General features: G+C 37.2%; 1 protein-coding gene across 1 annotated transcript; it reads left to right on the top strand.

The window, feature by feature from the left end:
- The first annotated feature begins 351 nt into the window (after positions 1 to 351).
- LOC128172941 (fibropellin-1-like) lies at positions 352 to 13,959 on the top strand. The gene is made up of 9 exons (XM_052838678.1): positions 352 to 434; positions 918 to 1,190; positions 1,554 to 1,811; positions 2,732 to 3,082; positions 3,297 to 4,168; positions 11,627 to 11,663; positions 11,970 to 12,113; positions 12,532 to 12,736; positions 12,935 to 13,959. Exons 1-9 carry the CDS (start codon positions 359 to 361, stop codon positions 13,041 to 13,043), a joined length of 2,325 nt encoding a protein of 774 aa, XP_052694638.1. The 5' UTR covers positions 352 to 358; the 3' UTR covers positions 13,044 to 13,959.
- Positions 13,960 to 14,237: the final 278 nt, after the last annotated feature.

The raw sequence follows: 14,237 nt of genomic DNA, 5'->3' as shown, positions 1-14,237 counted from the left end.
GATGTATTATTAAATTTTGGAATATATGAAGTACGTTTCCGAGTTTTAGATACTTAAGAAGAGTGTTATTTGAAGAAAAAAATAGATTTTCATACAAGGGTTATTATTCAGGTGGGTAGAGTGGCCAATGGACCTTGTTTATCATTAAACACAATCATTTATTTGCAATGTTATCAATATTACAGATAAATTTATTTCACTGATAATTGTGAGGAACTGCTTATCTTTTTTTGATTAGTTTCGATATGTTCAGATGAATACATGAAGAAAGCACCTGCTACTAGTGACGTCATAGCCACACTACTATATTAAAGCCGCAACTGTTTAACGTCCAACATATCACCTAGCATTTCCAAACATGGCCCAACTTATAACCATCATCGCATGTTTTGTTTCGTTTTCGGTTTCTAAGCCTACCCTTGCTTCTACCATAGGTGAGATAAATCTACGCTAATGTAAATTCTGTAACAGTGGTAAAGTATTGAAATTAAGGTGTATTTTATCATTTTGCTATCGCAAATTTATTAAGCTGTTGTATTTAGTTGTATGTTGATTACATATTCTTCAATGTTCGCTTAAAACTTATTATTATATAATTCACATATATACCTTAAAGATTATGATTTACAATATTTCAATACCAATCGACCATAAAGAAAAAATGCAGTTGAACTATTTTTCAGTATAGAAGCTCAAAATATATTTAACTTATCTAGGTAGCAATGTTGTAAAGTCGAATACATGTTTCATATGCTATTGCGTCAATTACATGTTGACGATCATTTCGTCAACTTATTACAAATGTATACTTCGCGTTAATTACATTTGTGGATTATTGCAGAATACTCACTTAGCAAATGTTCGCGTCAATTATTTTTTGTAGACACACGTCTATAAACATTCTTTGGGTCTTGTAGTAAGTCCAGTCAGTGAGTATGTCCATGCCCCAGGAAAATTCATCGCCCCCATCCCGCCGCATTCCCTGAGAGTGGAGAGAGACGTTAGTCTAGAAATGTGCGCAGCCAAGTGCACCATCTACTTCCGGACTCGCCAGTTTCCGTGCTACGCGTTTGAGTATACCGCCGGAAGTAGAATGTGTGTCTACACTAATATGACGACGTTACTCATTCAAGATGGCTATCTTGGCCTACATGACAACCCCAGCGTGGATTTCTACGAGCGATCAAAAGGTTTGCATGGATCTGTTTAACGCATAACATATAACTGTCTGCATTTTAATATATTTGCATGCGTTATGTTCTTCAACAATTTGTTTTTGCCTTTACTTTGCATTTAACTCATTTTAAGAAAAATCCATTGGGTGTATTATGTCAAATTAAGATATATTCACATACCGCGTATGTATTTTATTTGCTTTTTAATGTATACTTAACATATTCAGCGTACTGTATCAAAAATGCATAACATAGTAATCAAAAATTATTTGGTGAAATTTAAACACAATTTTCGTCTGCGTGACCAATCAGTTTTAAACTAAACATAATTCTGTTTACCATTTCTGGTGATATTACTTCTTTAACATCCTATCTCAGCATCCTACAAGAACATGTTTCGAAAGATCTCGGACTCCGCCCTTAGTAAACAAAGCAGCTACTTTCACATCAAGCAGAACTCCAGCCTGGAGGAGTGTTCCTTTCACTGCGTCATCAGCCACGCCCACACATGCATGTCATTTTCCTATAGCCACGCCTCCGGCACGTGCGGTCTTAGCAACACTTTGTATTCTAGCCAATCAAAGGACGTTTCATTGATCCATACGACATTGTATGATCACTACCAGTATATTACAGGTAAATAAATCTCTAATTCCATACATTTTCTATTTTATAATTTACAGTAATGTATCCGATGAGTCGTCAAATAATTGTCAACTCTATTCATCACCCTTCAATGGAGAGCATTTGAATTTTAAGATAAAAACACACTTTTTTGACCCCCAACATCGACCAAAACAATTCTTACACATGTACCTACATGTAAATTTTTCTGACATCATATATTCAATAGGAAAATCGCCATCCACAAGAGTTATTTTTTATAAATTGGAGTACTTCTAAAACAAACGTATGCAATGCAAAATACTCTAACAGACTTTAAATCGTTAGCTGCTTTCTTTAACCTGACATTATAAGATGTGTCTTTTTAAATGAGGAATATTATGTCTTTTCATTCTAGAGGTGAATTTTTTTTCTGACGTTTTGATGAATTCATGTAATATTTTTTGGAAACAGAATAAAGAAGTATGTGAATTGAATAAAAAAAAGCCTGCTTTGACTGAAACAGATACAAACATTTCAAGAACTTTGAAATATTGTCTATTTATGCATGTTGTTCTTTCTTATCTCTGCCTTTTTTCTCTGTCAACAATGACCGATAGAGCTACGCGCATTTCCTTTGAACCATTTTAACAAGGCCTTGGACTTTCGGTAGGATGTAACTATTTTCATCTTGCGTTAACACGCGTTAAAAATGACGCTTGTTTTAATTGAAATATACACAAATTGCGTAGTCTTAACTCAAAAGCCAGACAAATCTTGAGTGGCCAGCAATAATTGTTTGACAATATTTACCCAAAGTCCAAGCTTCTGTTAAAATGGTTCTAACTGATATTACATGAATATCAATGGATAAATAAAAGACAAAACTGGAATGAAGATGGACGTAAACTTTAGCAAGATACTGTAATATCTTCGGTGCTTTTTTTTTTCAGCGTGGCCGTGCAACGCTACCCTTGCCTCAAACTATGCACCGCACGTGTTCGCCTCTCTCAAATACCCGTACATGGCCATGCAGAATGTTAATTGCCACGTGACCATTCAAGCACCAATAGACAAAACCGTATCACTGTCTTTCCCGACAGTCTACTTCAAACAAAGCGTTTGTGACGTCATCGGAGCCGGAATCACGGTGCACGACGGTGCGGACCAGAGCGCTCCAATCAAAGCGAAGATATGCTCTGCAACCCAGGGGGTGTACAGTGTACGATCCACGTCAGACACTATGTACGTCAGATTCCGAACAGGTCAGATACCAATGGCCTTTCAAGGAGTGTATGAATTCAGTAAGTACATGTATTTGGATATTGTAAACGTATTTCTATTCGTGACTTTATTTCAAGTCTGTGATTTAAAAATCAGTAACACATTTTGAATACGATTTGTAAGAGTTGCTCGCAATGACAAATATCTGCGACCACAAATTTTTTGGAACGTTGCGATATTTATTTTCAAACATGCGTGTGGATGTCAATTATTTTCTTTGATTTTCCCTTTTAGATAATCCAGATCCTCCCAGAAATCCCTGTGAAAGCAGCAAGTGTATAAACGGGGCAACGTGTCAACCCTTGGGTAAAGGGTATAACTGCGCATGTGTTGCTGGATTCACGGGCGTGTTCTGCGAGACAAATATTGATGACTGTGCAAGCAGCCCATGCTTCTTTGGGGGAACATGCAAGGATGAAATCGATGACTTTTCCTGTGTGTGTGAAGGGAACTTTACAGGCAAGCGCTGTGAGAAATATTTAGGAATGTGCGCAAACAATCCATGTGTACATGGCTCGTGCTCGACGACCGGACGATACAGCTATGCATGTAACTGCGCACAAAACTACATGGGCAAAAATTGTGACATCCGTTTCCATCCATGCATGACGAAACCCTGCACGCATGGCTCCTGTGTAGAGAACGGAAGTGAATACAAGTGTATATGCGAAACAGGTTACACCGGAAGAAACTGTAACGTCGATGACAATAATCCTTGTAAACCGGATCCCTGTGTTCGAGGAAGCTGTATGATTTACGCGCCAAATCAAACTTTTGTATGCGTCTGCGAGTCTGGATTTACCGGGCGTTTGTGTAACTACGTCATCAATCATTGTGAGGGGGTGGACTGCGGGTTTGGACACTGCGTTTCCTACCAAACCGGATACAAGTGTCTGTGTGACGACCAGTACGCAGGCGCAGACTGTAGATTGCCCTTGCTCTGTCAAGGTGTGGATTGTGGAAACGGAACTTGCGTCATGAATATTACGTCATCGCCTGCTGTTCATTGCAGGTGCTCCGATGGATACGAAGGCGATAGGTGTAATAAGAAAATAGATTACTGTGATAATTCGCCTTGTTTGCATGGCAGGTGCCAGAGCACGGAAACAGGCTACAGTAGTATATAGTATAGCAAACCGTTCTACCCTAAAATGATGAGATGATGAGCAAGCTAAAAATAGACCCGATGAGTAGCCCTATGACCTTTAAAAGACCCGATGAGTAGCCCTATGACCTTTAAAACTTTGCTAATAATGATATAACAATTAAAAGTCTGAAACCTTTTAAACTTTGCTAATATATATATATAACAGTCGTATTATGTAAACCTTAAAATCGGTTGTGTAAATAAATACAAAGCTAGTGTGATATAAATACGTCTCGGATAAAAGTTGAAACAGGAGCACCTCTTTGGATTTGATTTTATTTAACATGAATATCGATAACCTATTACACCATATCGAAGATAGTATGGTAGAAAGTGAAGTGTAGAAGTGTTTAACTCTAAATGAACTGATTTAATGGCCAGAGCCGAATAAGTATACTCAGCACCATGCAGTCAATAAGAAATTAGAAGAATTTCGGACAGAGTAAGTTATTTCATTATTATTAATTTCGGTTTGAAAAATAAAACTAAATAGGTGTAAAAGAGAATTATGGATATATATCAACTTTTTATTAGGAATAATATCGAGGAAGATAGTTCAGACGAGAGTTTGAGCCTTGATCTCTATGCGGAGAGTGGTGAGTCCGATGATGATTTGTGTGTTAGTTACTAAAAGTTCATTACATAACCAGGATCCTTGAGGCACCATGAGTACGATGCATAAGTGCAGTCGTAGATATGTTGGAACTAGTTGATAAGAGAAAAAAAAAGTTGAGTAATTAGTCTTACGTATCAAGTATCATGAAGTATTCAAACCTGTCAGCGAGGAACAATAAGTTAACAAAATGTCTGAATTTCAGACCAAAATGTTGTTGTTGATATGTTGAAACATGTATATGACCGAATCATGTTAGAATTATTCTTACGTAAAAAGTTTCACGAGGTAAATCAAACAAGATCAATGAGGAACAATAAGAGCAAACGAAATATTATATCAGAGTTAACAAAATGTCTAAATTACATGCTGAAATGAAGGGCGATGGAAATGAGTTTGAACACTACTTTATCTCTTAATAGAATAAAAGGTTGCGAAATTTTTATGTAAATAATGAGGTAACATATAGGTATATATAAAGTCGACAATTTCATCAAAAATACTGACATTCTGTATTAAATTCAACACAGCCATGGCCGTAACTCTGTTCAGCTGCGAATTGGGAGAAGGGAGAGTTTTGAGCATTATAAAAGACGAGGCGGAGTATTTTATAGATCTCCGGATTGTTGAAAACGACGATCAGCCGTCTAGGAAAGGCCAGCGCCTATCACTGAGCCGTTGGAAGAACCTAATCAACAACATTGAAGACATAGAAAAGGAAGTAGAGAGTATGAAAAATAAAGAGGACGTCGACTACCGACTTCACTTGGGAGGTAACATTTGTTTCAATTACAACACCGTACTGGTGCGTGAACCTCCGGAAGTTTAGGGACGGGACCATCCCCACGCATGAAGGGCTATCCTTAAAATTTGGACAGTGGCAGCATATGATTGGGAGGTTGGATGAAATCCACTTCCAACTCCCAATTGACATTGAGACAGTGATACCCTGTCAGCTATCGGAAGACCACCAGAACCAAGTCGGAATGCTCCGGTGTCCCGAGTGTAATCCAAACGATTTTGATTCATACAGTGACTATTAACTGTTTTTGATTTGTGTCTGTTTGAATTGAATTTGTTGAATATGTCTATCTTACAAATAAAAGCATGTGTTCAAACGTATGATTTTTCATTTGGTGTTTCACTGTAAGTCACTAAACATGTTTCCTTTTGAGAGTCATACAACGATGTCTATATCTGGCTGTACGGGCTCTGGTAAAACTACGTGGGTACGAAAACTAATGAAATATACTCGGGAAATGTTTGAGGGACCAAGTCCTGATAATATTTTATACTGCTATGGTATTTATCAGAATGCATTTGACGAAATGGAAAAAGAGTTACCGAACCTAACATTTTTGCACGGGTTACCGTCCGAGTTGGATATTAACGCCCTCTGTCAAAATGGAGATCATAACATGATCATTATCGATGACTTGATGCACGAGGTAGTTAAAAATGGAGAGATGGAGAGGTTATTTACTCAAGGGGCTCATCATCGTCGACTGACGATCGTTTACTTAAATCAAAACATGTACTGTCAAGGGAAGCACTCTAGAAATATTAATTTAAATACGCATTATATGATTTTACCGAAAAATCCGCGGGACGTTAACCAGATCCGCTGTTTGGGCAGACAGGTATTTGGCGGGAAATCCAACGCTTTGATAGAGGCGTATAACGACTGTTTATCCAGTCCCTATGGATATCTCGTTTTAGATCTTACCCCCCATGCCGAGGAACAATACCGAATTAGAACCGGGATATTCCCGGATGAAACCTGCATCGATTATATTCCGAAGTAATACTTATTAGAGCAAAAGTTTGGTTTACTATATACAGCGAGCCCAGTCCAAATCCGGGCTTTAACAGAAACAGTTCACAACCTGCTTTTAGGTTCCCTAACTTTGAACGAGAGTTTGATCAAGCTAATTCGTAAAAGAAGAAAGTTGCTATTAAATTTTAGCAATCCAGAACGCTCGTTTAAAACCAAACTCCGCGCATTGAGATCGCATTACCGTTACTTTACGGAACTTTTATGTCTGGCAAGCCCCGTTATTTTTCAACAAAAAAATGAACTACACTCGGAAGATGGTGTTAATTCCGATTGAGCAGTACGAACGACTGTTAAAAAGAATGCATACTGAAGCGCAGTCCGGCGCGGGAAAGTCCGCACGCGCAGAGCCGCCGCCGCCGCCGCCGCCGCCGCCGCCGCCCGGTATTCCCGCAAAACGAAAAACCGACAAGTGGATTCAATTGAAATTTTGATATAAAGCAATGAATAAGACGATGTATTTACAACATCTATTTTTTATGAATAATACTCTTTGTGACTTTATACAGTCTTTTTCGATTTCTGGGAATGTTTACGTGTCCATTTGTCTATACCAAGAAACTTTCAGAATTGATCTGAGATTTTTCATCAACAAGAAAGCTACGATTAAAGGTTTACACCTAACTACCGAACAGTGGCAAAGACTTATGAAGATAATTCCTATCATAAACAATGTACTCTCTAGACTTTCATATAAACAATAATGCTTGAGTTTGTAGATATTTATTTATAAAAATGTAGATATTTATTTCAATAAACATTTTAAAAAACAAAACAAAACATGGGTTGTATTTTATTATTATTCGGGACTCAGCGTAATGTCAAGCACCTTAGTGTCTACACCATTGTCCTCCACTCGACGTTTGCAGTAAAAGTAAGTGAAGCCGACTCGTTCCTGCTCCATTGTCCTTTGCGCGGAATCCTTTGTTCACGGCGCTAACGTACTTTGTTGTTTTTAAAACATTTCTAAACGTGTTCAATGGCGTTAGGACTGCGCGCTTTGAAATTCCTTTGCAGCTGAATTTGGTCTCTCTCGTCAACCGCGAAGATCCCGCTTGTAAACGCTTGATGGGTTTTAGACCTTTTGTCTTTCTAACAAGGCGTCTCGCCGTGAGGTATCCCTGCATGCGGAATTGTTCAGTCTTATTTACAATATAAGTTTTGGAACAAAGACCCACAAACTCGTCCCCTTCAAATTCTAACTTAAAAAGCCCCGGTGTTCTTTTGTCCCTTTTTGCGTGTTTGCTACAGCATTTCCGAGGAAACCAGTGATGTTGGGCATCGGCTTCGATGTCTAGCTGGTTACAAACACTGTTCCAAAACTTATATTGTAAATAAGACTGAACAATTCCGCATGCAGGGATACCTCACGGCGAGACGCCTTGTTAGAAAGGCAAAAGGTCTAAAACCCATCAAGCGTTTACAAGCGGGATCTTCGCGGTTGACGAGAGAGACCAAATTCAGCTGCAAAGGAATTTCAAAGCGCGCAGTCCTAACGCCATTGAACACGTTTAGAAATGTTTTAAAAACAACAAAGTACGTTAGCGCCGTGAACAAAGGATTCCGCGCAAAGGACAATGGAATATTTTCATACGAGCAGGAACGAGTCGGCTTCACTTACTTTTACTGCAAACGTAGAGTGGAGGACAATGGTGTAGACACTAAGGTGCTTGACATTACGCTGAGTCCCGAATAATAATAAAATACAACCCATGTTTTGTTTTGTTTTTTAAAATGTTTATTGAAATAAATATCTACATTTTTATAAATAAATATCTACAAACTCAAGCATTATTGTTTATATGAAAGTCTAGAGAGTACATTGTTTATGATAGGAATTATCTTCATAAGTCTTTGCCACTGTTCGGTAGTTAGGTGTAAACCTTTAATCGTAGCTTTCTTGTTGATGAAAAATCTCAGATCAATTCTGAAAGTTTCTTGGTATAGACAAATGGACACGTAAACATTCCCAGAAATCGAAAAAGACTGTATAAAGTCACAAAGAGTATTATTCATAAAAAATAGATGTTGTAAATACATCGTCTTATTCATTGCTTTATATCAAAATTTCAATTGAATCCACTTGTCGGTTTTTCGTTTTGCGGGAATACCGGGCGGCGGCGGCGGCGGCGGCGGCGGCGGCTCTGCGCGTGCGGACTTTCCCGCGCCGGACTGCGCTTCAGTATGCTTTCTTTTTAACAGTCGTTCGTACTGCTCAATCGGAATTAACACCATTTTCCGAGTGTAGTTCATTTTTTTGTTGAAAAATAACGGGGCTTGCCAGACATAAAAGTTCCGTAAAGTAACGGTAATGCGATCTCAATGCGCGGAGTTTGGTTTTAAACGAGCGTTCTGGATTGCTAAAATTTAATAGCAACTTTCTTCTTTTACGAATTAGCTTGATCAAACTCTCGTTCAAAGTTAGGGAACCTAAAAGCAGGTTGTGAACTGTTTCTGTTAAAGCCCGGATTTGGACTGGGCTCGCTGTATATAGTAAACCAAACTTTTGCTCTAATAAGTATTACTTCGGAATATAATCGATGCAGGTTTCATCCGGGAATATCCCGGTTCTAATTCGGTATTGTTCCTCGGCATGGGGGGTAAGATCTAAAACGAGATATCCATAGGGACTGGATAAACAGTCGTTATACGCCTCTATCAAAGCGTTGGATTTCCCGCCAAATACCTGTCTGCCCAAACAGCGGATCTGGTTAACGTCCCGCGGATTTTTCGGTAAAATCATATAATGCGTATTTAAATTAATATTTCTAGAGTGCTTCCCTTGACAGTACATGTTTTGATTTAAGTAAACGATCGTCAGTCGACGATGATGAGCCCCTTGAGTAAATAACCTCTCCATCTCTCCATTTTTAACTACCTCGTGCATCAAGTCATCGATAATGATCATGTTATGATCTCCATTTTGACAGAGGGCGTTAATATCCAACTCGGACGGTAACCCGTGCAAAAATGTTAGGTTCGGTAACTCTTTTTCCATTTCGTCAAATGCATTCTGATAAATACCATAGCAGTATAAAATATTATCAGGACTTGGTCCCTCAAACATTTCCCGAGTATATTTCATTAGTTTTCGTACCCACGTAGTTTTACCAGAGCCCGTACAGCCAGATATAGACATCGTTGTATGACTCTCAAAAGGAAACATGTTTAGTGACTTACAGTGAAACACCAAATGAAAAATCATACGTTTGAACACATGCTTTTATTTGTAAGATAGACATATTCAACAAATTCAATTCAAACAGACACAAATCAAAAACAGTTAATAGTCACTGTATGAATCAAAATCGTTTGGATTACACTCGGGACACCGGAGCATTCCGACTTGGTTCTGGTGGTCTTCCGATAGCTGACAGGGTATCACTGTCTCAATGTCAATTGGGAGTTGGAAGTGGATTTCATCCAACCTCCCAATCATATGCTGCCACTGTCCAAATTTTAAGGATAGCCCTTCATGCGTGGGGATGGTCCCGTCCCTAAACTTCCGGAGGTTCACGCACCAGTACGGTGTTGTAATTGAAACAAATGTTACCTCCCAAGTGAAGTCGGTAGTCGACGTCCTCTTTATTTTTCATACTCTCTACTTCCTTTTCTATGTCTTCAATGTTGTTGATTAGGTTCTTCCAACGGCTCAGTGATAGGCGCTGGCCTTTCCTAGACGGCTGATCGTCGTTTTCAACAATCCGGAGATCTATAAAATACTCCGCCTCGTCTTTTATAATGCTCAAAACTCTCCCTTCTCCCAATTCGCAGCTGAACAGAGTTACGGCCATGGCTGTGTTGAATTTAATACAGAATGTCAGTATTTTTGATGAAATTGTCGACTTTATATATACCTATATGTTACCTCATTATTTACATAAAAATTTCGCAACCTTTTATTTTATTAAGAGATAAAGTAGTGTTCAAACTCATTTCCATCGCCCTTCATTTCAGCATGTAATTTAGACATTTTGTTAACTCTGATATAATATTTCGTTTGCTCTTATTGTTCCTCATTGATCTTGTTTGATTTACCTCGTGAAACTTTTTACGTAAGAATAATTCTAACATGATTCGGTCATATACATGTTTCAACATATCAACAACAACATTTTGGTCTGAAATTCAGACATTTTGTTAACTTATTGTTCCTCGCTGACAGGTTTGAATACTTCATGATACTTGATACGTAAGACTAATTACTCAACTTTTTTTTTCTCTTATCAACTAGTTCCAACATATCTACGACTGCACTTATGCATCGTACTCATGGTGCCTCAAGGATCTTGGTTATGTAATGAACTTTTAGTAACTAACACACAAATCATCATCGGACTCACCACTCTCCGCATAGAGATCAAGGCTCAAACTCTCGTCTGAACTATCTTCCTCGCTATTATTCCTAATAAAAAGTTGATATATATCCATAATTCTCTTTTACACCTATTTAGTTTCATTTTTCAAACCGAAATTGATAATAATGAAATAACTTACTCTGTCCGAAATTCTTCTAATTTCTTATTGACTGCATGGTGCTGAGTATACTTATTCGGCTCTGGCCATTAAATCAGTTCATTTAGAGTTAAACACTTCTACACTTCACTTTCTACCATACTATCTTCGATATGGTGTAATAGGTTATCGATATTCATGTTGAATAAAATCAAATCCAAAGAGGTGCTCCTGTTTCAACTTATATCCGAGACGTATTTATATCACACTAGCTTTGTATTTATTTACACAACCGATTTTAAGGTTTACATAATACGACTGTTATATATATATATATTAGCAAAGTTTAAAAGGTTTCAGACTTTTAATTGTTATATCATTATTAGCAAAGTTTTAAAGGTCATAGGGCTACTCATCGGGTCTTTTAAAGGTCATAGGGCTACTCATCGGGTCTATTTTTAGCTTGCTCATCATCTCATCATTTTAGGGTAGAACAGTTTGCTATACTATATACTACTGGCTACGTTTGTGTCTGTGATAAAGGGTTTGCAGGTGAGGGTCGCATCCATAAAATCCGGATATAGTACTACTTTAGAAGTGAAACTAGTTATAACTGTTACCATTCATAATCTCTACCTTTAATCATGTTATAATTTTGAACAAATACATTTTAGCAGTAGAATACAGACAATAAATTGACAGACTAAAAAATTCAAAGACGTAATGATGTAAAATAATGAATTAAATCTATACCAGTAAGTTCTTTTTTCTGCAATTTTAAATTCTAAGAACTCACTAATTGAGTATTTATCTATTATTAATGTGACGGAATACTTTATTGACAATCATTTTTATGAGGTTCCCGTTGTGGAGAGGAGGTGAATCCGTGTCTGGGGGCGGACTGTGGGTACGGGATCTGTGAGGCCACGGCAAACCAGACCTACCGCTGTATCTGTGCCCGGGGGTTCTCCGGACCACAGTGTAGACAGAACACAACGACGGGTAACAATAATCTCTCTCTCTCTCTCTCTTGGGGTGAATTTTAATCATCTTTGACAAAGCGCTTTTAAGTGATTGTAAATGCTTATTTGCATCAATCGTCGTTCTCAATACCGACATTTAAAAAAAAAAAGACTTTCAAGAACTGCCATTTTCAAAAGCTTTAAGCTTTAAGCCCCGGAAAATAAAAATACATACCCTATACCTAATAATACACGCGTATTATAAGGTAGAGGGTACATACATTTTTATTATGAGAAAAAAATATATAACATCAGGTGCCTGTGTCTTTTTCTTTTACAAATACATCGCCGTGTGCCCCGTTGTCACTTGAATCAAATGTCTATGAACAAGGCATTGGTTTTACAGAAACGATATTATTATATCTCTATAATTCATCTCAAATACATGTATGTTTTAGGGCTTACTACCCCTAATCCATGCCTGCCTATTCCCTGCCAACACGGCGGCGTGTGTCGACCCGTGGGGTTCAGCGAGTACGTTTGTGAGTGCGGTCAGGAGAATGGCGTCACTTACCGCGGGAAAAACTGCAATCAGGCAGTGACGTTATGTGACTCCAGCCCCTGTACACTGGGCCACTGTGTCCCCGAGGGCAATTCTTACAGGTATAAGGTTTTAGAAAATGTTAGTTCATTTTTATTTTTGACTCGAATATAATAATACAGAAACACAGCGTCCGGTTTTTGTTTTTGTTTTTACGGTTTTCAGTGTCATTGCTTACCCTGTATTAAATATCACCGTTAAAAATGAAAAGCTTTAAACAGATCAAGTTCGCTTTTATATAGTTTTTTTTTTTAAAAAAGATGCGTGTTGGATCTACAGGGAGTAAGCAATTCCACGGCGTCCCCTCTCCATATACCTACAGGTAATCTAATGATAATTGTTACTTTATGTAGGTACTTGACTTACTAATATTTCAAACATGAGTTGTGTTAATTTTTTGGTATTTTTCATAAATTTAATGTTTTGAGCTGTTTATTTTTTTTTATTTATATCATGTGCCCCAATCTCTCTTTCTTTCTCTCTCTCTCTCTCTACAAACAAAACGCGCGCGTAATTTTGACGGGCTATTTAGGTAAGTCTTTCTTGCACTATTAATAAAAAATCACATATTAAAATGGGCATGGTCACAATTTAGGTCAAGTTTAATTTTGTTCTTTCTATTTCTATTATTTTCAATGATGAAGTAAATCAAAAGTTTAGTTCATTACTGGAAAAGATTGTTTGTGTTAAATTTATGTATATGTACATTGATATAAAAATTATACAGCTTTATTTATAACAAAGTGTGAGTTTTTAGGTTTTGTCAAAACAAGAAATGTCTAGGAGTTTATAAAGCTGTTTATCAATACCCAAAGGTATGTAGCTGTGATGGACATAAATAAGCGAGTATATTATTTAATGATTATTGTAAGTTATAACAAATAAGAGAATCTTATAATGTATTTTCAAACTTATCATTTCATTTTTTTTTCAAGGTTAAATCTATATTCAAGAAATCTTGCCATTTTTCGTGTACTTTTTTCATAAAAATCATACACCATTCTAAATGAATCTTTGAAGTATAAACCTGATTAATATTATCTTTAGTAGAGTTCAGATTAGATGAATATGACATCACACTTTTTCCTTTGACTTAGAAATGTTTAGCAGTTAAGGGAACACTACCGAAGTTGTCTTTCCTGATCTGTGCATCAATACCAGGTCCCCTTGATGATCACTACAGTAACTATGTGACGTACACAGGGCCATGGAAGGAGTAGGATATAGAACTATATCTGACACCAAGTTCATTTTGTTTGGTCAACTTAAGACGTGATATATACCTCGTACAAGTTTCCACCATTTATGATATTTGCTCATTATTTTAGAATCTTTGACATTTTCACATTACATTTTAATTTTAATTTGTAATATATCTTTAGATCTATAAAAAAAAGCCCTTGAAAAAAACCCAACACATGCTGTTTGTATTTTGACTGTAAATATTTTTATTAATTGCGTTTTCCTTTTTTCAATTATCACTGAATAAAATACATTTTCACCTGTCAAATTCATGTTTATCTTTCCTAGAGTTTCAGAGTTAGAAAAACACTATGTTTCTGC

The sequence above is a fragment of the Crassostrea angulata genome, chromosome 2 (genome assembly GCF_025612915.1).
Source record: "Crassostrea angulata isolate pt1a10 chromosome 2, ASM2561291v2, whole genome shotgun sequence".
Lineage (NCBI taxonomy): Eukaryota > Metazoa > Mollusca > Bivalvia > Ostreida > Ostreidae > Magallana > Magallana angulata.
Note: the sequence above shows the minus strand (reverse complement) of the source record. Positions and strands in the feature narration are given on the sequence as shown.

Bases quoted from the DNA above. Each gene is read 5' to 3' on its own strand.
- LOC128172941 (XM_052838678.1), top strand. From the start codon at position 359: ATGGCCCAACTTATAACCATCATCGCATGTTTTGTTTCGTTTTCGGTT. The intron at 3,083-3,296 runs GTAAGTACATGT...TTTCCCTTTTAG, and splicing joins TCAAGGAGTGTATGAATTCA to ATAATCCAGATCCTCCCAGA. The intron at 12,114-12,531 runs GTAACAATAATC...TGTATGTTTTAG, and splicing joins TAGACAGAACACAACGACGG to GGCTTACTACCCCTAATCCA.